General features: G+C 43.6%; 1 protein-coding gene across 1 annotated transcript in view; it reads right to left on the bottom strand.

Annotated features, from left to right (window-relative positions):
• Positions 1-340: 340 nt before the first annotated feature.
• BMP1 (bone morphogenetic protein 1) overlaps positions 341-25430 on the bottom strand; it is a 139711-nt gene continuing 114621 nt past the window's right edge. Inside the window, exons 16-20 of the mRNA XM_073654047.1 lie at positions 20177-20302; positions 10344-10471; positions 8624-8837; positions 8012-8262; positions 341-1118 (exon numbers count right to left, since the gene is read on the bottom strand). Coding sequence (XP_073510148.1) covers positions 984-1118; positions 8012-8262; positions 8624-8837; positions 10344-10471; positions 20177-20302 — 854 coding nt within the window. The 3' untranslated portion in view covers positions 341-983. The remainder of the gene's footprint in view (positions 1119-8011; positions 8263-8623; positions 8838-10343; positions 10472-20176; positions 20303-25430) is intronic.

Consider the following 25430-nt stretch of genomic DNA (forward strand, 5'->3'; position numbering starts at 1 on the left):
TAAACCAAATTCGCAATGGGGGGGGGGTGAGTAATTTTGATTGCAGCTGTATATAACCATACTCACATATATCAGACAGAAAAGGAATTGGGGAGAGGGGAAGGGTTAGAGCTGTTCACACTGGTAACATGGATGAATGATTAGAAACCAGTGGGTGCCCTACCTGCTGGTGATTGCAGATATATCATATTTATACTAATATGCTCTCATTGCAGTGTACAACACACTCCGGCATCCATCACACTCATGTGCATTCCTATTTAATTGCCGTTCTTGTTGTTACATTTTCATTAATATCACATTATCACCATGAACAGAGCACCAGTCCAACACTTCGAACCACAGTGGCGACCATCTTTAATGAGTCCATAGCTTACACACATTCACGGCAGACGCTCTCGCTGAGTGCTACAGGTCCTGAACTTGCAGACATGGCTCAGCGAGTACAATTCTAGTCTTTTCAAGATAGGATGAAGCGAGGGGATGTCTATAAAATAAGGGGGAGCCTTTACAAAAGCTAAGAATATGAGCCCCCCAAAAGGGGCAGAATAAAATTTAGAGAGGGGTGGTCAATACAAAAAGTAGAGGGGGAGGGGCGGAACTTCCATAGAGAAAGTGGCTAAAGACCTAGGAAGCAGAATTCACAGGATAACGTCGGACCCCCATCCACCTCCCCTTAGCACTCAGCACAGCACCCATGTTTTAGGCAGAGTGTATGTCATGTGTGTATACGCATGTACAAATGGAATAGAGTGTGTAAATATATATTTATATGGAAATAGTCTATTTTCTTCTGCCGACACGAGTCTGTGCCCTTGGATATCCCTGAGGCTCATCTAGTCCATTTTCCCATGTGGTGCGGCTTGCAACCATACATCCACAGATCAGATTTTTTTGGGGTAGGGGTCCCGCAGCTCAGGATTCATCCCTGAAGAAGGACTTGGTCCCAGATCCAATGAGGCAGAGGACGGAGTGGTGGGATGTCACTTGCGGGCTTGAAGAGTGTCTTGGAATTTAGTGCTGGTGTATCGAATGTGAAATCCCTTCTTGTTAATTGAGTCGTCCGAGTGGAACCTGATTGTCAGCGAGTCGCTGGATGAATAAACTTCCTCTGGGGGCTGCGGGAGGACAAAAAACAAAAAAAACAGGTGAATAATACAGAATGATCAATGGGGACAAACTCAACAAAGAAGTGAAACGCGTGAGCAGTTTATCCATTGAGGCGACAGGAACATAATCAAAGCAACGGGGGCTTTGACAGTGTAAAAGGGGCTCGTCACAAAGGCCGCACAAAAAACGACAGGCCCCAGCTCCTGGGTCTATTCATGGCTGGGGGAAGTGTCTCAAATGCGCCGACCTCCAGCAGACTGCTCCTTATTCTTTCATTTATAATCGTGTCGGGAGAAAACAATGAACCCACAAACTATGAAATGTAAGACAAATTTTGAGGACACCTCCATTATTTTCACCCCTGGGTTGTACTGGGGGGTCTTAAATCATCAGGACTTGGAGTGTATAAGGTGGCCACCAGACTTGGCGCAGTTTAGTAGGGGGCTCCAACACACAGATGGAGTAACAGAAAAAGAATCCAAAATTGCATAATCTCACGATTATCACATGAACCACTAGGCCTAATTTAGGACTCCTAATTCCTGTGGCAAAATGAACATTTTAAAATGATGGCGAGGAGGCGAGCTGTGACATCACCTATTATGTATGGTGGATTCTGTTATCTACTCTATATAGAGGTGTTATCAGTCATTGTACAGGAAGGGAGGAGGTGAGCTGTGACATCACCTATTGTGAATACTGGATCCTGTGTTATTTACTGTATATAGAGGTATTATCAGTCATTGTACAGCAGGGGAGGAGGTGAGCTGTGACATCACCTATTGTGAATGGTGGATCCTGTGTTATCTACTGTATATAGAGGTATTATCAGTCATTGTACAGCAGGGGAGGAGGTGAGCTGTGACATCACCTATTGTGAATGGTGGATCCTGTGTTATCTACTGTATATAGAGGTGTTATCAGTCATTGTACAGCAGGGGAGGAGGTGAGCTGTGACATCACCTATTGTGAATGGTGGATCCTGTGTTATCTACTGTATATAGACGGTATATATACACACACCGGTATATTCCCATTCCCAAGATTCTATTCAAATATGTAGTAGGTGTAGTAATAATAATATTATCTAATACCTCCAATTAGAAATGTAGTATAGTTTTTCTGATTCGCGATGTCTCTTTCCTTATGTGCAGTCATTGCAGGACTTTAGGTATCCATGGTTACGACCACTGATATAGTGACAGATAGTTAGCTAGTTGCTAGTGGTTGTAACCATGGATACCTACAGTCCTGCGATGCCTGCACATAGGGTAAGAGACATAGCAAATCAGAAAAACTATACATTTCCAATTGGAGGTATTTGCTAATACTATTATTATACCTATTAGATATTGAGATAGCATCTTGGAGATGGGAATACCCCTTTAATTCTTTATAGATGGCTTCAGTTTAGTATGTGATACTGTAGTCATAATCAGTGCTGTGTGAAGGCAGCTGGCTGACTGCTCATTCCAGAAGCTAAGGCAGCCTCCTCCTCCTCCAAGACAGGGGCTGTCTTAGCTACTATAATGAGCAAACAGCAAGCCCCTTTAGAGCAGCGTAATCAGTGCTGTGTAAAGGGGTCTGGCTGACTGCTCATTCCAGTAGCTAACCCAGCCTCCTCCTCTGTATATGCATCGGCTGTGACAGAGAAAGCAGCTGGTTTAGCTACTAGAATAAGCAGTCAGCCAGCCCCCTTTACACAGCACTGATCACACTGCTCTAAGGGGAGCTGCTTGTCTATTCATTACAGTATCTTAGCTAGCCTCCTCCGCTGTATACGCATCACTAATGATAGAAGGGGGCTGGCTGACAGCTCATTCCAGTAGCTAACCCAGCCTCCTCCTCTGTATATGCATCAGCTGTGACAGAGAAGGCAGCTGGCTTACAACTAGAATGAGCAGTCAGACAGCCCCCTTCACACAGCACTGATTACGCTGCTCGGGCTGCTTGTCTGTTCATTACAGTAGCTAAGCCAGTCTCCTCCTCTGTATATGCATCACTTATGACAGAGAAGGGGGATGGCTTAGCTACTTTTAATGAGCAGATGGCCAGCCCCCTTAGAGCAGCTTAATCAGTGTCGGATGAAGTGAGCTGGCTGACTGCTCATTCCAGTAGCTAAACCAGCCTCCTCCTCTGTATATGCATCGGCTGCGACAGAGAAAGCAGCTGGTTTAGCTACTAGAATAAGCAGTCAGTCAGCCCCCTTTACACAGCACTGATTACACCGCTCTAAGGGGAGCTGCTTGTCTATTCATTACAGTAACTAAGCTAGCCTCCTCCTCTGTATACGCATCACTACTGATAGAAGGGGGCTGGCTGAGCTAATGGAATGAGCAGATTATGCGGCTATAAGGGGGGCTGCTTTTCTGCTCATTACAGTAGCTAAGCCAACCCCCTTCTTTGTCACAGCCAATACATATACAGAGAAGGGGTCTGGCTTAGCTACTGGAATGAAGTCAGCCAGCCCCCTTCAAAAAGCACTGATTTCGCTGCTTTAGGTAAGGTGTGGCCTCCAGGACCAGATCTTGTAGCTACAGATCCAGGTATCTTTCAGATGTAGAATTGTGTAGCTCCGGCTGATATAACACAAGGGGTTTATTAAATAAAATGGTGAAGCTACAAGGGATTAAAAAAAATGCCCCTGTGTGTCCTTTATCTGGATGTACAATGGATTTATGTTCAGAATCACCATGTAGAAGGAGGAGATTCCTGCCACCCGGCTCTGTACTACAGCAAGAATTGCATTATCCACATGCAGTGGTAGGAAACCTGGCAGTCTTCTTTTATAGAAACGGGATGAATCATTTCCTGAAAGCTCCAGAGCCGCAGAATGGAGTCCTGTTATGTCTAGGACTTTAGCCGCAACCATTCATTTTCAGGTACCGAGGCGGTCACTGTCCACCGGACCTCAAATGACTGCTTGCGCTGAACGGAGCAATTACACAGGGATCAAAGCCATCTGGTGCCAGGTTAATATTTCCGACGAGCCACCTACATGGTTTACCCAGTGTGTGTAGGGGAAGAAAGTACTGAGCGCGGGCAGAAAGAGCATTTATGTTTTTTTGTTTTTTTTTCCATTCTGATTTCCTGCGGAGGGCCACACATGAGGAGTCAGCAGGCGGGGGCCGGCAGCGATAGATGTGCTGTGCCCATTATACACGGAGGGTTACAATTAACACATAGCTTCACAGCATGTTACTTAGCCAAGGCAGACCGTACTAAAGCTTTTGGATATTTTGCTGTGATCAAAGACATTAGTAAGATTAGCACAACTTGTACCAGAATTCTGGTGCATTTTGCACAGTTAAAGGGGTTGTCCGGCCATGGGGTACAAGTCTGCAGTCGCCGTATGTGACTGCAGACTTGTGAATCCTCACAATCGCTGCACACTGAGGATTCTCCACTGTCAGGAGTGTGACCTCAAGTATGTGATTAGCATTAGTGATGAGCGAGCACTAAAATGCTCGGGTGCTCGAAGCTCGGGTCGAGCACATTGGAATACTCGGGTGCTCGACCCGAGCAACGAGCCCAATGTAAGTCTATGGGAAACTCGGGCATTTTTCTGGTGGTCCCCCCCGGCGGTCTGCAGAAGGTCAAAAATTGCCCAAATCGATGGGAACGGTGCTCAATTAAATGTCAGGCAGGCAGAATATATAGGCAGACAGGCAGGCAAGGTATATAGGAGGGTGCATGAAAAACATAGCAGGGCACTTGGAACACACTAGTGCCCTCCGATTTTCATGCACCTGTCTCTTTAAAAAAGCTGGCCGGCAATTCATCAGCGGCATACACCGGTACCCGACAATTTAGAACAGAAAGAATAGAGCATCACACATAGATTAGATACATAGAAACATGTCAGTCACATATATAAGAAGTACAGTGACAGTGTTGGTTACTGTACTTGTTATTTAGTGTTAAAATAAAGGATTTATTAAAGAAAAAAAAATTGGCGTGGGGTTCCCCGTAATTTTAGTCTCTAGCGTAGGTTAAGCAGACGGCTGGGGCAGATGTTTGAAGCCTGGGAAGGGGGTAATACCCACGGAGCTTCCCAGGCTAATATCAGCCCCCAGCTGAATACCTAGCCTTTACCAGCTATTAAAATGGGGGACCCCAAAAAAAAAATGACGTGGGGTCCCCCCTATTTTAATAGCTAGCAAAGGCTAGGCAGACAGCTGGGGGCTGATATTAATAGCCCAGGAAGGGTGCCATGAATATTGGCCCCCTCCCAGGCCAGAAACACCAGCCGTCAGCCGCCCCAGAAATGGCGCATCCATAGGATGCGCCAATTCTGGCACTTAGCCTCGCTCTTCCACGCTGCCCTGTAGCGGTGGCAGGGGGTAATAGGGTTGGGGTTGATGTCAGCTTATAATGCCAGCTGACATCAAGCCCAGGTTAGTAATGGAGAGGCGTCTATAAGACACCCCCATTACTAACCCCATAGTCAAAGTTAAAAAAAAAACGCAACACCCAGAATAAAGTCCTTTAATTGAAATAAACACACAATTCTTTAATGTTCTAATTTAAACTCTACTTACCCTCACGCCCATTCCAGCTGAAGCCAACGATCTCCTGCAATAAAAATAAAATAATAAACCAACATCATCCTTACCTTTCCATGGTTCCCAGGACGGCTCCAGCTCTGCTACATTCACATGACAGGCTGGATCGCAGCCGAAAGCTGCCATCCAGCTTGCCATGCCGCAGACACTGAGAAGCGTAGGCATGCTTGCGCTCCTCAGTGTCTGGCTGTGACGGAATCCAGATGAGCCGAGTTCATGTCCAATGTGCATGAGTGGACATGAACTCGGCTCATCTGGATGCCGTCACAGCCAGACACTGAGGAGCGCAAGCATGCCTGCGCTTCTCAGTGTCTGCGGCATGGCAAGCTGGATGGCAGCTTTCGGCTGCGATCCAGCCTGTCATGTGAATGTAGCAGAGCTGGAGCCGTCCTGGGAACCATGGAAAGGTAAGGATGAGGTTGGTTTATTATTTTATTTTTATTGCAGGAGATCGTTGGCTTCAGCTGGAATGGGCGTGATGGTAAGTATGGTTTAATTTAGAACAATAAAGAATTGTGTGTTTATTTCAATTAAAGGACTTTATTCTGGGTGTTGTGTTTTTTTTTAACTTTGACTATGGGGTTAGTAATGGGGGTGTCTTATAGACGCCTCTCCATTACTAACCTGGGCTTGATGTCAGCTGGCATTATAAGCTGACATCAACCCCAGCCCTATTACCCCACTGCCACCGCTACAGGGCAGTGGGAAGAGTGAGGCTAAGTGCCAGAATTGGCGCATCCTATGGATGCGCCATTTCTGGGGCGGCTGACGGCTGGTGTTTCTAGCCTGGGAGGGGGCCAATATTCATGGCACCCTTCCTGGGCTATTAATATCAGACCCCAGCCATCTGCCTAGCCTTTGCTAGCTATTAAAATAGGGGGGACCCCACGTCATTTTTTGGGGGGGTCCCCCATTTTAATAGCTGGTAAAGGCTAGGTATTCAGCTGGGGGCTGATATTAGTAGCCTGGGAAGCTCCGTGGGTATTACCCCCTTCCCAGGCTTCAAACATCTGCCCCAGCCGTCTGCTTAACCTCCGCTAGAGAGTAAAATTACGGTGAACCCTACTCAAATTTTTTTTTTTATAAATCCTTTATTTTAACACTAAATGACAAGTACAGTAACCAACACTGTCACTGTGCTTCTTATATATGTGGCTGACATGTTTCTATCTATCTAATCTATGTGTGATGCTCTATTCTTTCTGTTCTAAATTGTCGGGTACCGGTATATGCCGCTGATGAATTGCCGGCTTTTCAGGTTTCACTGTGAGCACTGTTCCCATCGATTTGGGCAATCACTGTAATGCCACAACCACCATGGCTGTGACATTACAGTGAGTAGCAGACAATCCCTGCATGATTGGTGCTCTCAAGAGCGCCAAACATGCAGGACGGGGACCCGAGCTCCCGCCCGAGCATCTCGAAAGTACTCGGCGAGCTCCGAGCATCTCGAGTACGGAGATGCTCGGGCGAGTACCGAGCATGCTCGCTCATCACTAATTAGCATACATGCGACCACATGCAGACTAGTCGTGTGTAGCCTCGCTTAATACAAGTGTATTGAGAGAGACCAGACAGATCTTGTTGGAATGTGGCTAGAAATATGCAAAAATTTAAAGCGTGAACCATTTTTTGGGGTGCAAAATATTGTTGTACAGTACGCCATCTATATGATGCCATAGCAAAGTGAAAAGTGTATGTCTAGCGGACTGCATAAAATCCAACATCTGACGTGCAAGATTTTGTATGAATTTGGTGCAATTTGTACAACTTTCACTTATCAAATTAATGATTTTTTGAGTCACTCATAAAGAGGCTATCCACTTTTTTGGGACAATTTTTTATTACTTAAATACATACATTTGGGGCTAAAATAATAAATTTTTGCAATTGGGATTCATAACATTTTTTTGCATCCTTTTGATTTTTACAAGCTCTGTGTTTCCCCGCACATTCAACTTTAAGGTGGCCTGTGGTCATCATAAATCAGCTGAAAGGAGCTCAGACAGATGAAAGAGTTACATATTCGCTGGCTGACCTTCAGAACAAGCTCACTGATTGATCCTCAGTTAACTCATTCTGCAGCCAGCAATTAGACAGTGCAACACGAAGGTTATAGAAGGCAAATGGTGCAAAATTCTTACTGAAACCCAAAACCCTTGAAAACAGCTGACCGGTGGGATCCCCACCAATCTAATATTGGTGGTCTATCCTAAGAACAAACCATCAATTTAAAGAACCAGAAACTTCGTCAACTTGCGTCAACTAAAGGCACCGGAACGTGACAATCAAATGTTGAAAACGCGCACATAATGCAGCCATGCTGATATACGTACCCCTGACCCGCAGTATCTCCCCATCCTGGGGGAGGTCTCAGTAGGCCCATCGTATATCTCTATGTAGTCGTATCCACAGTCCTGCTCCTCCTCCAGCTCAAAGCTCTGGAACACTAGTTCCACCCCATAATTTCCCTCCGACTGCAGGTGCCATGTGCATTCTGTGGCCGGCGGGTGCACGTCATCTCCAAATTTAAAATGGGAGTATAGTTCCTTGGTGCGGACTTCTGCCAGTAATGTCCCTCCACACTCTGAAAAGGAGAAAGCCATTTCTAATCAATCCCATCACGTAACCTCACAAGACCACGTATCTATCAATAGAAATATAAATAATTATTGGGCAATACAATATGTAAAAAAGAGGGAGAGGGAGGAGATGCAGCTGCAGCTTCTTATGTAGTGAAAATACAGGAAGGAGGTGGAGCCAGAATGAAAGACGTCTGATTGGCTTAGAGCTCTGACATCATATCTGGAAAGGTCCGCCCACAGGGCAGACAGAACATAGAGGGGAAGGAACCACCAAAAATATTCAGGTCACAGTTTTGGTCCATGTGAAACATTGGGGGCAAGTTTTAATGTTCATTAGTAAATTGGAGCTGTGATGGGTCTTACCAGTTGTCACCTCGGCCACAAATCCCCTTTTCTGTACTGAATTGTCAGAAACGAATTTGAGAAACATGTGGCTTCCGGGAGCGACCAGCGGATCGGGGACCTTGCTGCCGCAGAGACGTTTTAGGACTGGAGCCTGAGCGTTTACACCAGAGTAAACTTCAATGTGGTCATACATACATTCCTGGTGGGACTCCATCTCCAGCTCTTTCACCACCTGCCAGGCCAAAAATAGGGGGGAACGTCAAGTGACTACTGAGAAAACATAAAAACCTTCAAATTTGCATCCATAATTTCTCTATAGCCACGTTCTCACAGTTTGAGAAAAGTAGGACAAACTTTGGATGTAAACCAGATAACTCCATTGAATTTACATCAGTATTAGTATTTTGTGTCTTTAGTAAGAGATTTATTCTTTTCTAATTAATAAAATAGCAATTTGCCTATATTTGGTGTAAAAAAAAAAAAAAAAAAAAAATGTAGGCGTCACTCCGTGCCAAACTACGTGATTCAACAGGTTCAGCCTTGTTTTCCCAATGCAAATGTTATAAAAATCACCTCCAGATGGTCCAGGAAGTCTCAACCCCATTCCCTTGGCAGCCATTGACTCTTGTGCCTTCTGTCACATATCTTTGGCTCCCTTCGCCCTTCATCATTTTGCCAACCAGCATCAGACTGCAAAATGTTAGAAGAGGGCTACGCTATCTATTGGGAACATTAACCGAGTGGCACCATCATACCTTCTTTTGGGGGCACCATTCAAGTGACACCATCTTTTGGGGATACTTTTTCGTGAGGAAATATTTTTTAAAGCAATATGTCTGTGTGCCATCATATTTTGAACACACTTTTCGGGGGCACAATTTCTTTGAGGCACTGTCTATTGGGAGCACCAAGTAGAACCACCCGAGTCACGCCATCTTTTGGGGGTCACCATCCGAGTTACCTCATATTTTGAGAGTCTCCATCCGCATCACACACTCTTTCGTGGGGGAGTCGCCATATGAGTGACAGACTCTTTTGGCTGGCACCATCAGCATCACACACACACACACACACTCTTGGCCGGCATCATCCGCGTCACACACACACACTTTTGGCTGGCACCATCTGCATCACACACACACACACACTTTTGCCTGACACCATCCGCGTCACACACACACACACACACTCTTGGCCGGCACCATCCGCATCACACACACACACACACACTTGACTGGCACCATCCGCGTCACACACACACACACTTTTGGCTGGCACCATCCGCGTCACACACACACACTTTTGGCTGGCACCATCCGCGTCACACACACACACTTTTGGCTGGCACCATCCGCGTCACACACTTTTGGTGTCTCTTTTTAGGAGGCGATTTTTTTTTTTTTTTTTTTTTAATAACAAATCATATTTGCCACCGTTTTTTGGAGGCATTAACTTTTAGGGGCACTATCTGAGTGGCACTAATTCAGGGGTCACAATTAGTAAGTACACTGTCACTTTATAATGTAATTCCTATAGATACCATGGCAGTATTATATGCACAGGCACTTTAAGCCATAGGAGTATAGGATATTACTGTTGCCTACAAAACCTATTTATTTAGGGTTCCCATTAATATACGGTATGATGTAAGTAGATTATAAAATTTAGTTTGATGACCGAGCAGAGAAATAATTGTCCTTCTGTGGACACCATAGCTCAGGAGGTGACTGTGGCTTACCAGCTTCACACGGTGTCCTGGGGTGGCAGTCACAAGCCACGTGCACACCTTCTTGTTGGGGTAGGTGTCTGGCCAGTTGGGGCTGGTGATGTTCTGATTACTGGCCGTCACATTGTGGTTACAGCCCGCTGAAGGGAAGAAATGAACATTAATATCTGTAAAAGAGTCTCATCAACCCCTAAGAACCCACCCCCTTTATTATAGAAGCAGATAATACAAAGAATCCACAATTGTGCAGGTTCTGATTATAATAACATAATACGTTCCAGCAACCATTGTGTCTTTGCAAGGTTTTCCCACGGATTTTTTTTAAAAAAAAAAATCATATGCAACATTTTTTAAGATGGTATAAATCCCCCTTGACTTTTTGTCCCCAAAGTTGATCATGGCAATCCCTCAATTTTACCTCAACTGCTCCAAGAGAAAAAACCTGTTTCAATTAAATGCCCACCTTCTACTATCATTTTGTTTTTAGGTTCTACTTAATGTGTCAAATAATTTTCTAATATATTCTTAAAGTTTTTTTAATACAATAATAAATAATATTTTTTTTAAGCTCCAAATCTTCTGCAATACACAGATTTAAAGGGAACTTGCAAAGGCGATTTTGCTCCTGGAAACAGTGGCATGGCTAGACAAGTCCTACTGCAAGAATAAAAAGGATTCTTGTTTTAAAGAAATCCAAATGTGCCAGCCCTGAGAAATCAAGCTTTCAATCCATATGCAAATTAGCCTGGAAGTGTATTGGGGGAGTGTCAAAATAAATGCATGTGGTTTTACCCCTTCCAAGCAAACCTCAGATTGCTAATGTTAACACATTAAATGTTGCTGCAGTCAATCTCCGACGGCAATATTTAAGACAAGCGGTAAAAGGGGGATCAAGTCGATCCATGCCTACTTCCACAACGCTGTGGTAGCTGAGGATCTGCTGAAGACCACCCATGGATGTCATGTTAGTACTCCTGTGGAGCCAATCCACAAACCGAGCTTCATAGGAGACTGTGATTTTAGCTTTATATTGACGTATGTAAAAGAAACAAAAAAAAAAAATAAAAAATCAGACGATCATGGGTTCAAGGCCACCTAGGGAACTTAAAGAAAAAGTGAATAAAAAGTTTGTAAAAATATAAATAAAAAAGAAACAAATCTAAAAATTTGAATGACCACCCATTTTCCCACCTTTAAAAAAACAAACATATATTATATATATTAGGAGCGTCTAACTGGTCTGTAGGAGCCAGAACTGGTAATGGTTTGTAGGGGATCAAATACTTAATTCTCACTGCAAAAAAAATATCTAATTTATACAATGTGATTTTCTTGATTTTTTTTTTTTGATATTCTATCTCTCAATGTTAAAATTAACCTACCCTTAAAATGACACTGTTCATGTCTTTGTCAGTGGGTAAACTTACAAAAACAGCAAGGGATCAAATAACTTTTCCATAATGTATATGTATGTATGTATGTATGTATGTATGTATGTATGTATGTATGTATGTATGTATGTATGTATGTATATATATATATACACATACATACATACACACACACACACATACATACACATGTGCATGTACAGTACAGACCAAAAGTTTGGACACACCTTCTCATTTAAAGATTTTTCTGTATTTTCATGACTATGAAAATTGTACATTCACACTGAAGGCATCAAAACTATGAATTAACACATGTGGAATTATATACTTAACAAAAAAGTGTGAAACAACTGAAAAGCCTTAGTTACTTACCGATAACGGGATTTTTCGGAGCCCATGACAGCACCACGTGACAGCACCACGTGAGAGAGAGAGGATCCGCCCATCAAGGACAGGAAACCTACAGGTTAAAAAGGGCGGCCCTCTCTTCCCGCCTCAGTTTAGTTAACAGAGCATGAGAGTACCGCCAAGGTTAGTTATAACAAAACATAATCACATTAAGTACATTACTTTTCATCAATTTCCCGCAAGGGTGCACCAAAAGAAATCAACTCTACGGGAGTGCACAACACCAGTGAAGGGAGGGAATATAAAGGTGCTGTCATGGGCTCCGAAAAATACCGTTACTGGTAAGTAACTAAGGCTTTATTCGGTCTCCCATGACAGCACCACGTGAGAGAATTACAGAGACGAAAGAAATTAGGGAGGGACCACAGCTTGAAGCACCCTTCTCCCGAAAGTAAGATCTGCAGAGCCACCCAGATCCAATCTATAGTGCCTATAGAAAGTAGAGGGAGAAGACCAAGTGGCAGCCTTACAAATTTCCTCAATGGAAAGCCCTGTCTTCTCCGCCCAGGAGGTTGACACCGCTCTGGTAGAATGCGCCCTCAATCCCTCCGGTATCTCTTTATCCCCTGAGGAGTATGCGAGGGAAATGGCCTCCTTGATCCATCTAGCGATTGTAGCCCTTGAGGCCTTACAATCCTTTCTAGCCCCCTGATAGCAAATAAATAGGGACTTATCCTTTCTAAAGCCATGTGATACTTCTAAGTACTTTAGTATGCACCTCCTAACGTCTAAAGTGTAAAGCCTCTTCTCCTTTTGATTTTTGGGCGGAAAGCAAAAAGTCGGGAGAACTATCTCCTGGGTTCTATGGAATCGAGTGGCCACTTTAGGAAGAAAGGCTGGATCAGGTTTTAATATAATCCTATCGTCCAGAATTTGCGTAAATGGAGGGCATATTGAAAGGGCCTGTAGGTCACTGACTCTCCTGGCTGAAGGTAGGGCTACTAACAGGACCGTCTTTAGGAAAATAATTTTGGGGGAGACTAAATCTAGTGGCTCAAAAGGAGGACTGGTCAAGGCATCTAAGACAAAATTCAAATCCCAGGGAGACATCTTTACTTTGGTAATGGGTCTACACCTAAATGAAGCTTTTATAAAATGGGCTATCCAATAGTTATCTGCAACATTGGAAGAAAATAAAGCTCCCAACGCCGACACCTGTACTTTCAAGGTACTGGTAGTGAGACCTAATTCTAAGCCCCGCTGCAGAAATTCCAGAATTTTCCCAATAGGGGGCCCCTCCTCCACCTTAACTTCTGCAAAGGACAGAAACTTCCTCCAGGTACTGGCATAAATGCGGGTGGTAACAGGTTTTCTGCTAGCCAGGAGAGTATTCACTACATTTGCGGGGAATCCTTTGTTGGTCAATAATACCCTCTCAAATTCCACGCCATCAAATGTAGACTCGGGGTTGGAGGATGGGAAAGTGGCCCTTGAGTGAGGAGGTCCGGAATCTCCGGAAGAACCCAGGGATCTGATATGGACATCTTCCGGAGACAAGGGAACCACGGTCTTTTGGGCCAAAAGGGGCATATGAGTATCACTCTGGCTCGGTCTGCCCTGATCTTTCTTATCACTGCTGGGAGCAGGATTATGGGAGGGAAGGCATATGCCAGAGGAAATCTCCAGGGAACCATGAAGGCGTCCACTGCCAGGGGTCCTTCTCTGGGGTCTAAGGAACAAAAATTTTCCACTTTCCGATTGGCCCTTGTTGCGAATAAGTCCACAGTCAGAAGGCCCCACGCTTCTACGATTCTGGAGAATATTTGCGTATTTAGGGACCACTCTCCCTCTTTTACAGTAGTACGGCTGAGGAAATCCGCTGTGATGTTTTCCTTCCCTTTTAGATGAGTAGCCGAAAGAGAGGGACAATGATCTTCGGCTTTCAGCAGAAGTGTGTTCGCTACCCTCATCAAGTTTCTTGAGCGGGTTCCCCCTTGGTGGTTTATGTAAGCTACCGTGACTTGATTGTCCGAGAGTATACGGACATGCTGGCCCTGTAAATATATAAGGAACTCTGTGAACGCATGCTGCACCGCCAGAAGCTCCTTAACATTTGATGACAACTGTCGCTCACTGCTTGACCAGGTTCCCTGCACTAATTTCCCTTCAAAGTGAGCTCCCCAACCTGTAGCACTTGCATCAGTGGACAAAACTGCAGTTGGACTACATTCCCAGGGAACCCTTTTAGCAAGATTGTCTTGTCGTAACCACCAACGAAGGGACCGTATGGCACGAGGACCTAGCGTAAACTCACGGTCTAGATGCCCCTCTAAAGCTGCGTTATTGTACAACACATCCCACTGAAAATCTCTTGAATGTAATTGTGACCAACGAACCGCAGGAAAAGTGGAGGTGAAGGTTCCCAATAGTGACATGGCCTTACGGAGTGACATAGAAGGTTTACGTATACACTGTGCTACCAACCCTCAGATTCTATCAATCTTTTCTTCTGGAAGACGACATAGCTGTTTCCTAGAATCTAATATGACCCCCAGATATTGTTGTACCTTGAGTGGAGATAGTCTAGACTTTTCTAAATTTAGAAACCACCCCAAACTCTTTAAGACCGACATGGTCTCCCGCAGGTGGGTCTCGCACTGAACAAACGAGTTCCCCACTATCAGGAGATCATCCAGGTAAGGGATAATTAGAATGTCCCTTTCTCTTACATGGGCCATAACTTCCGCCATTACTTTAGTAAAAACTCGCAGGGCTATAGCTAAACCAAAAGGGAGTGCAGTGTACTGAAAGTGTTTAACCACCCCGTCAATTTCAATGGCCAGCCTCAAGTATTTCTGATAGTCACTATGAATTGGGATATGGTAATACGCATCTTTGAGATCGAGCACTACCATATAGCAGTGGGGAAAAAGTAACTTTATTACGGATTTTAAAGACTCCATTTTAAAAGGTATGAATTTTAAGGAAATTATTCAGGGATTTCAGATTTATGATTGTCCTGAAACTTCCATCTGGTTTCAGAACCAAGAAGAGCGGGGAGTAGAAACAGAAACCCTTTTCCGCCTCCGGAACCTCAATCAGGACGTGCTTTCTTATTAGGGCTTGTATTTCCGAAACAAGGGCAGCCTGGCGTTCTGGGGAAGAACTGGAGGGAACAACCATGAATCTTTTGTGAGGCAATGCTTTAAATTGAAACTTAAGACCATACTTAATCAGGCTTAAAATCCAATTACTATGAGAAATCTGTTCCCAAGCTGGGACAAAAAAATGACAATCTCCCTCCCACCTGGGCTGATTGTGTATCCCCTGGCTTCTGCTCAATTTTTGGAGACGGACCAAAGAGTAGACCTCTACCTTTTCGACCCCTTTTGTCAGACTTGTCTTGCTCCCTGAAATATCTTTTCCGGAAAAATTTCCTCTTCCGGAACGATCTCTTAAAGGAGGGTAGAGGCACTGATGGAAACCCCTTCTTAGGGTCTCCAGCTTTCTCCAATAAGTCATCCATGGTCTAACCAAAGAGGTATTCTCCTTCGCACGGGATTGTGCACAGTCTGGATTTAGTCTGTAAATCCCTTGGCCAGCATTTAATCCACAAGGCTCGCCGAGCCGCATTTGACAGTGCTGCAGACTTTGCTGCCAACCTTACTGAGTCCACAGATGCATCAGCAAGAAAAGCTGCCGCCCCCTGAACCAGTGGAAGGGAAGAAATAATGTCTTTCCTAGAAGTCCCATTCTTCAACTGACTGTCTAGCTGTTCAAGCCAAACCATCAGGGCTCTGGACGTGCAGGTGGCTGATACTGTTGGCCTCAGTGCTCCCGCAGCTGTCTCCCATGCCCCTTTCAAGAAACTGTCAGCCCGTCTGTCTAGGGGGTCTCTCAATGCACCCATATCATCGAACGGGAGGGAAGTTCTTCTCGCTGCTTTGGTAACAGCAACATCCAGCTTGGGTGCTTTTAACCAGGAGGAACACATAGCATCCTCAAATGGATATTTCCTTTTAAAGGATGGAGGAACACTACCCTTCTTGTCAGGCTTTCTCCACTCCTTATCAATGAGGTCTTTCACCTTTGAATTTACCGGAAAGACCCTTCTTTTCTTTAGCCCCAGACCACCAAACATAACATCCTCAGCTGACTTCTCTGCTCTCGTGTCCACTATCCCCATTGTAGATCGGACGGCTTTTACTAGGGCATCGACCTCCTTCAGGGGAAAGCACTGTCTATCTGGCTCACTGTCAGAGGAAGAGAAGGCGGAGGAGGAAGCGACCGATAGCTCAGAGTCTGAACCCGGCTGGGTTTCTTGAGGAATATGCCCAGACTCTGAACCCTGCAATGCTTTGCCTATTTCTTCCCTAATTAAAGTTCTTAGGCCTAGGGAAAAATCTGGGGTTTCCTCCGACATTATCTTGCCAATACAAAGCTGGCATAACCTCTTGCTATATGAATCAGGGAGTGGACAGCTGCATAAGGCACATTCTCTGTGCTTGGATTTCGAGGAAGATTTCTTGCTCTAAAAGAAAGTTATAGATAGAAAGAAGGAGGAAACATTAGTAGAACTTTCACAAAGATTCCACTCACCCCACAGAACCTTCGGTACCGTAGAAGCAGAAGAATCCAGCATGCATGGCGAGGAATCACGCCGCACCGGACCGTCCTTCCTGCTCTTAGTGGTAGCTCTTCTAGCTGAACGACCAGACCCTAGCCAGGAATGACGCTGCGCCACTAATTGTGAGGGCTCCCCAGAGGACTGCTCCTGCAGCAGCCTAGGTGAGAACTCTTGTGACTCTTCCATAACTTACAGTGCAAGAATGGGCTGGGAAGCACCTATGTATGTTACCAGACCCTTTATATACTGGCCATACCGGTACCATGTGTGGGTGTGTGTTTCCTCTTTTTTTTTTTTTTTTTTTTAAACCCAGGAGGGCGTTACCTGCTCCTTGGTCATCCTCCCCAGGTGGCCAGATGGGTTCCAGGTGGGCTCCTCGCCGCCAGGTCCTTAATCCCCCGGCGTTCAGCTGCTGGCGCGCAAAATTCAAACGAGCTCCGGCCCCTTCCGGTGACGTCACAGGGACTTCCTGCCCGGCGCACCGTTAGTCATGTCACTAGGTCGCGCCTGTCACGTGCCCCGCCGGCGCGACCTGGATCTCCTGCAATTTGTAGCGGGGGGAGGAAGCCCGCTAGCGGCCCCACACCTGGCGGACATCTACCTCCCCGTGAGGCGATGTCGCGCCCGCCGCAACGCTCACGGAGGCGCCCCACTGAGCCCTACCGTGGCGTCTCCAGAGGACCGGGACGGACCGGCTCCAACCACCTGCTGTGGCCCTCTCTGGGACAGGAGTCCATCTTCTGCAGGTAAGCCTGCGAGGTCTCCCATCATGGACAGGAAACCTAAACTGAGGCGGGAAGAGAGGGCCGCCCTTTTTAACCTGTAGGTTTCCTGTCCTTGATGGGCGGATCCTCTCTCTCATGTGGAGCTGTCATGGGAGACCGAATAAATATGTTTTATATTCTAGGTTCTTCAAAGTAGCCACCTTTTGCTTTGATGACTGCTTTGTACACTCTTGGCATTCTCTTGATGAGCTTCAAGAGGTAGTCACCGGAAATGGTTTTCGAACAATCTTAAAGGAGTTCCCAGAGATGTTTAGCACTTGTTGGCCCTTTTGCCTTCACTCTGCGGTCCAGCTCACCCCAAACCTTCTCGATTGGGTTCAGGTCTGGTGACTGTGGAGGCCAGGTCATCTGGCGTAGCACCCCATCACTCTCATTCTTGGTCAAATAGCCCTTACACAGCCTGGAGGTGTGTTTGGGGTCATTGTCCTGTTGAAAAATAAATGATGGTCCAGCTAAACGCAAACCGGATGGAATAGCATGCTGCTGCAAGATGCTGTGGTAGCCATGCTGGTTCAGTATGCCTTCAATTTTGAATAAATCCCCAACAGTGTCACCAGCAAAGCACCCCCACACCATCACACCTCCTCCTCCATGCTTCACAGTGGGATCCAGGCATGTAGAGTCCATCCGTTCACCTTTTCTGCGCCGCACAAAGACATGGTGGTTGGAACCAAAGATCTCAAATTTGGACTCATCAGACCAAAGCACAGATTTCCACTGGTCTAATGTCCATTCCTTGTGTTCTTTAGCTCAAACAAGTCTCTTCTGCTTGTTGCCTGTCCTTAGCAGTGGTTTCCTAGCAGCTATTTTACCATGAAGGCCTGCTGCACAAAGTCTCCGCTTAACAGTTGTTGTAGAGATGTGTCTGCTGCTAGAACTCTGTGTGGCATTGACCTGGTCTCTAATCTGAGCTGCTGTTAACCTGCGATTTCTGAGGCTGGTGACTCAGATAAACTTATCCTCAGAAGCAGAGGTGACTCTTGGTCTTCCTTTCCTGGGGTGGTCCTCATGTGAGCCAGTTTCTTTGTAGCGCTTGATGCTTTTTGCAACTGCACTTGGGGACACTTTCAAAGTTTGCCCAATTTTTCGCACTGACTGACCTTCATTTCTTAAAGTAATGATGGCCACTCGTTTTTCTTTACTTAGCTGCTTTTTTCTTGCCATAATACAAATTCTAACAGTCTATTCAGTAGGACTATCAGCTGTGTATCCACCAGACTTCTGCACAACACAACTGATGGTCCCAACCCCATTTATAAGGCAAGAAATCCCACTTATTAAACCTGACAGGGCACACCTGTGAAGTGAAAACCATTTCCGGTGACTACCTCTTGAAGCTCATCAAGAGAATGCCAAGAGTGTATAAAGCAGTCATCAAAGCAAAAGGTGGCTACTTTGAAGAACCTAGAATATAAGACATATTTTCAGCTGTTTCACACTTTTTTGTTAAGTATATAATTCCACATGTGTTAATTCATAGTTTTGATGCCTTCAATGTGAATGTACAATTTTCATAGTCATGAAAATACAGAAAAAAATCTTTAAATGAGGTGGTGTGTCCAAACTTTTGGTCTGTACCAATATATATTATATTATTATATATATATACATACATACACACACACACACACACTGTATATGTAAAATAAATATACATACACACACATATATATATGTTTTGAGTTTTATTGATTGCTGCAACTCCACAAAAAAAAATGCAATAAGGAGCGATCAAACACTGTAGATGCCCCAAAACGTTACTTACCAGCCCAGCAGATATAAGAAAATGGCAACACAAACCAATACAATCTTTTTTTTTTTTTCTTTTGACTTTGGAATTTTTATTTTTCAAAATGTAAAAAAAAAATAAAAAATTGTTTACAAGTTTGGAATCCCTGTAATCGTCCTGACCTGGGAAATAACACTGCCAAGTCATTTTTACTGCACTATGAACCCTGTAAAATCAAAGCCCAAACCAGGATGGCGAAATTGCGGGATTTTTTGTTTTTCACCTATTCACAGCACTTGTAATTTTGTTTTCACTTTTTTCAGTACATCATATAATAACGTGAATGGTATCGATCAAAACTACAAATTGTTCTTCAAAAAACAAGCCATCATATGGTTAGGTCAGCAGAAAAATAAAAATGTTAAGGCTCTTGGAAGAGGGGGTAGGGGGGAAATTAATGTGCAAAAATGGAAAAAGGGGTGTAAGCTGTTCTCTCAGTGCTGGCACATTAGATTAGTCCAAAACAGAATTTTTTTTTTATTGTACTATGACCTATACTGTCACATCACTAGTTTCATTAGTAAAATCGTAAAAATTACCATTTAAAATAATACCATGCTGCAGCCTCCTGCAGCTACCACTAGATGGCACTTACTGCGTACTATTACACGTTGTAGTCAGTTGTATGCAGCATGCTCCCCCTAGTGGTGGCTGCAAAATATTCTTTTTATTTTTTTTTTAAGCTATGTGTGTGCTGTAGGGAATTTGGAGCTGTGTGTCAGGAAAACCAAACCCCTTGTTATTAAGATTAATTAACAGAATTTTAAACCTATTTAGATTTGTTTTGATATCAGGAAGATTTCCATTGCTCAGATATAAAAATTAATGATGAGACTCACTGTACCCCTTCAGGAGATGTACTTTTAATTTTTTTTTTATATATATATATTTTTTTTCTATTTTACCCTCTTTGCAGTCATGCTTGTTCTCGTGCAGGGTGAATCCGCTCCGACAGTTGCAGACATAGCTTCCCTGGGTGTTGATGCAATCATGCTGACAGCCCCCGTTATCCCGAGAGCATTCATCTTTATCTGTAACACAAGGACAAGGAATAGATCACTGGAGTGAAAGATCAAGTGGAGAAAAACCAGAGAGGGGAAGAGTTAGGAAAGCTCGGCACATCCCCCACCCCCCCACCACCGATACCGGCTCTGCATTACCTGAGAAGCACAGAGGGGGGCACCAGCTAGGACCAAAGAAGCAGCTTGATGTAGTGGGAGAGGGGATCAATGAAGGGAAACATTCAGTGGTTATATGCCCCCTACCATCACTCCGACTCAGTTATTACCTTACCGATCACCACCCCCAAGGAGTGACGTTCCCCAATTACCCCACTCCCCCAAGCATTGACGTCCCCCAATTACCCTCCCACCGTAGGTACTAACGTACTGATACCGCTTGTTAAAAAAAAACAATAAAAATAGATATTTATTTACTAAAATAATAATAAAAATGATCCATGTAACAGTTATTTGCCGAAATACGGTCCCCACCAATCCCAAAAGTCTCCAAAAGAATGGCGGGGCCCCGACTTCTCAAATGTCAAAATTTGGCAGCAATGTATAATGGGGTGGTGGGGCAGTGAAGGGGTACAGAGGTAAGGGAGAATGACGTATACAGAGTTGGGGGGGGGGGGGAATAAGAAGTTGGGGACTTTCGTTAAGGGGAGCGATTCTTTTTCGTCGTCCTGGTTTTCATTCGGGGGCGCTTCCGGGGTAAAGCCTGCTGCGGCTGCTGTTTCATTTTTTGGAGCTGTAATAACTTCTGTTTGTTCTTCTTCTCTGTAATGAGAGAGGGAGGGGAGAAGGAGAGAGGAAGAAAAAAAAAATAAAGGTGGGGGAAAAGAGGAAGAAAAGCAGAAGTAGTAGAGGATAGCAGCGTAGTAAAGGAACACAAAGGGGAAAGGGGAGAAAGTGAATGTACGAACATCAGGGACAAAGCAAAAATGTGGAAAGTGGGGGGCATGTGTACAGACCTATAACACAGCGTAAAAGGGCAAGAAGAGCGGGAAGAGGAGGACATGAGACAAGTAAGGGGATAGGATCAGTCAAAGAAAGGAGACGGGGATGGGGCAATCGTTTCCTTGTTCTGATCCTCTATACAAAGCTGGAAGCTGAAGTATTATTATCGTGCAGGGCGAGAGGGTCATGCCGCTTAGATGCCAAGCACTGCATGCAGCCATACAAAAGAAGGGAGCGTATAGATACCCAAATACCCTTCCCCCATCTCAATAATACCACTATACTGAATGTGGATCATATAGTCTCAGACATACCCGATCTTGTCTCTAGTACAACAAGGGTTTAAGTAATAATTCAACTAAACTGAAGATCTACTGGAGATATAAGAAGTATTCACACCCCTTTTAAAAATGCCAGATTTCTGTCATGTAAAAAAAAAAATAATTAAAAGAAAAAAATGTATATTTCAAACTTTTTCCACTTTTAATATCACCAACAATCTGTAAAAATCCATTGAGAAACAAACTAAAATCATTAAAAATAAACTGAAAATAATATGGTGGCATAAGTGTGAACATCCTCTTATAATTAGGGATGTGGTTATGCTCAGAATTAGCCAATCAAACTTACAGTGGCCCGTGCACAGCCGTCATCATTTTATTAGTTACTTTTACAGCAAAAGCCATAAACAGCTGACAACACAGCAAAGGGATAACACTGTTAAAAGTTGTCAGGAGAAGGGTACAAAAATATTTCCAAGGCATTGTAAAGTGCTGAGAAATATGTTGGCGCTATATAAATAAAAATTATTATTATATTATTTGATATACCATGGTATACTGTGAAGTGGATTAAATTTGGCACAACATTGACTTTACCTAGATTTGGATGTCCCTAGAAAAATACTCATCAATAAAAGGAGAAAGTTGTCCGGGAAGCTACAGCAACATTAAAGGAATTTCTGGCAAGTATTGGTTGTGCAATGCATGTGCCAATAATCTCCGGTATGCTTCATATATCTGGCCTGTGGCAAGATGGAAACCTATTCTTACAAAGAAAAACATTTAAGCCCTGCCATGTTTTGCCAAAACCTACTTAAAAAGTCTGTCAAAGCATGTAAGGAAACATGTTAGGTCTGATGAAAACAAGGCTGAACGTTTTGGCTATAATTCCAAAATGTATGCTTTGTGCCAAACCAACACTGTACATAATCAATAGAACACCATACCCACAGTGAGGCATGACGGAGGCAGGATTATGCTTTGGGGCTGCTTTTCGGCAGCTGGAATTGGGGCTTTAGTCAAGATGGAAGGAATTGTGAACAGTTCCAAATATCAGTCAATTTTGCAACAAATCATTCTGCTGAAAATGAATATAAATTCCACCTTTCAGCATAATAATGACACTAAGCTTACCTCCAAAAAAATAAAAAAAAAAATAGAATGTCTTCGCCAGAGCCAAGGCCTGAGTCCAATAAAAAAGAAATCTGTGGGTGACCCGAAGGGGGTGCTGTACACAGGAGATACCCATGAAATCTGACAGACGTGGAGCCACTGCATGGAAGAGTGGGTGGAGATTGCCAATTCTAGATGTGCCATGCTGATAGACTCCTACCCAAAAAGACTGAATGCTGTCATAAATTCAAAGGGAACTTCAACAAAGTGTTAGTTTAAGGGTATGTTATGGTTGCATAATTCTCCCCACTGTAATATTATTTTAGTTCTTCTTTTTTTCTATTGAATTGCATAGATTATGGGTGACATTAAAGGAGGAAAAAATTCTGAAATTATTCTTCTTGGTATGACTTTTTTGCTACATGACAAAAACCTGGCATTTTATCAAGGGTGTGTAGACTTTTTATATCCACTGTATATTTGGGTTGATAAGCATAGGGTATGCTTATAGGCAATCATAGGGTATGTTCACATGCTGTGGATTTTCCATGCTGATGAGCAGGAGGGAAATCCACAATGTATTAAATAAGCAGCAAAGATGATGACATTTTATGAACTCCCATTCACACACTGGAGAAAATCTGGAGAATAAATGACCACAGATTTCAATAAAAAAAAATAAATAGCGTGAAATGTACGGTGAAGACACAGAATGTGGAAACATACCCTGAATCAGCAGAATATATATTTATGCTGGAAAATCTACAGTGAAAAGTTTACATGCATGAATGTACTTTACATTTTTGGACTTTGGATGATAATACGATAAGTACAGATCGGCATTAACTCCAGATTTTAGAATTTAGCTTGAATTTCTCAGTTAGCAAAGCACAGAAAAAAAGAGAAAGATCTGTGGAAGATTTCAATAACACATATACAAAAAGGTTTTATGTTACACAGCAATACAGATGTATTGCAGGGTATTATATCAGCGATCAGAAGATCACAGATCCAGGTCCACTGCTGTGACCTAAAAAAAACAAAAGTTTTTAAAAAAAATCTATTTAAAAAAGTTTTAAAAAAATTACAAAAGAATGTAAAAGTAAAAAAAACATGTTTTTTTTCTTCCCATAAGGAAAAATGCCAAATAATTAAAAAAAAAAATTTTTAAAAAAAGTTCAAATACCTGGTCTTTAACGACCCGAACTATAAAATGAGCAGAATATTTATCCTGCATATTGAACGCCAACACGGCAGAAAGGCTTAAATTTAGCCATTCCCCCCCCCCCCCAAAAAAAAAGTAATCAAAATGTCATGTCATATTTATCCAAAATGGTGCTAACAAACTTCTAATCACTCTTCAAAAGGCTTTTATACAGATCAGACAATGAAAAATAAAAAGTTGTGTGTCTTATAAGGTCATGAAAATAAATCTTTTTAATAGATCAAAGTCGTAAAGTGAAAAAATAAAAATTATACATTATATATACAGGAAAATAAGTATTTGATACACTACCGATTTTGCAAGTTTTCCCACCTACAAAGAAAGGAGAAATCTGTAATTTTTATCGTAGGTACACTTCACCTGTGAGAGACAGAATCTTAAAAAAAAAAAATCCAGAAAATCACATTGTATGATTTTTACATAATTAATTTTCATTTTATTGCATGAAATAAGTATTTGATACAATAGAAAAACAGAACTTAATATTTGGTACAGAAGCCTTTTATTTTCCAATTACAGAGGTCAGACGTTTCCTGTAGTGACGTTTGCACACACTGCCGCAGGGATTTTGGCCCTCTCCTCCATACAGATCTTCTCCAGATCTTTAAAATTTCAGGCTGTCGTTGGGCAACGTTGAGTTTCAGCTCCCACCAAAGATTTTCTATTGGGTTCAGGTTTGGAGACTGGCTAGGCCACTCCAGGACCTTGAAATGCTTCTTACAGAGCCACTCCTTTGTTGCTCTGGTTGTGTGTTTCAGATCATTATCATGCTGGAAGACCCAGACACCGCCCATCTTCAATGCTCTTCCTGATGGAATGAGGTTGTTGGCCAAAATCTTGCGATACATTACCGCATCCATCCTCCCTTCAATACGGTGCAGTCGTCCTGTCCCCTTTGAAGAAAAACACCCCCAATGTATGAGGTTTTCCCCACCATGGTTCAAGGCTGGGATGATGTTCTTGGGGTTGAACTCATCCTTCTTCCTCCAAACACAGCGATTGGAGTTGATACCAAAAAGTTCTATTTTGGTCTCTTCTGACCACATGACCTTCTCCCATGCCTCCTCTGGATCATCCGGATGGTCATTAGCAAACTTCAAATGGGCTTGGACATGTGCTGGTGTGAGCAGGGGGGGCCTTGCGTGTCCAGCAGGATTTTAATTCATGATGGCGTAGTGTGTCACTAACGGTAAAGTTTGAGACTGTGGTCCTAGCTCTCTTCAGGTCAATGACCAGGTCCTCTCGTGTAGTTCTGGGCTGATTACGGACCTTTCTTAGAATCATCCTTACCCCATGAATCGAGATTCTAGATGGAGCCCCAGACCGAGGAAGATTAACAGTCACGGTGGCTCAGTGGTTATCACTGCAGCCTTGCAGCGCTGGGGTCCTGGGTTCAAGCCCCACCAAGGACAACATCTGCAAGGAGTGTGTATATTCTCCCCGTGTTTGCATGGGTTTCCTCCGGGTTCTCTGGTTTCCTACCACACTCCAAAGACATACTGATAGGGAATTTAGATTATGAGCCCCGATGGGGACAGTGCCAATATTGTTTGTGAAGCGCTGTGGAATTAATGGCGCT

The sequence above is a fragment of the Phyllobates terribilis genome, unplaced genomic scaffold, assembly GCF_046119375.1.
Source record: "Phyllobates terribilis strain yellow unplaced genomic scaffold, ASM4611937v1 Scaffold_11__3_contigs__length_659146591, whole genome shotgun sequence".
NCBI lineage: Eukaryota > Metazoa > Chordata > Amphibia > Anura > Dendrobatidae > Phyllobates > Phyllobates terribilis.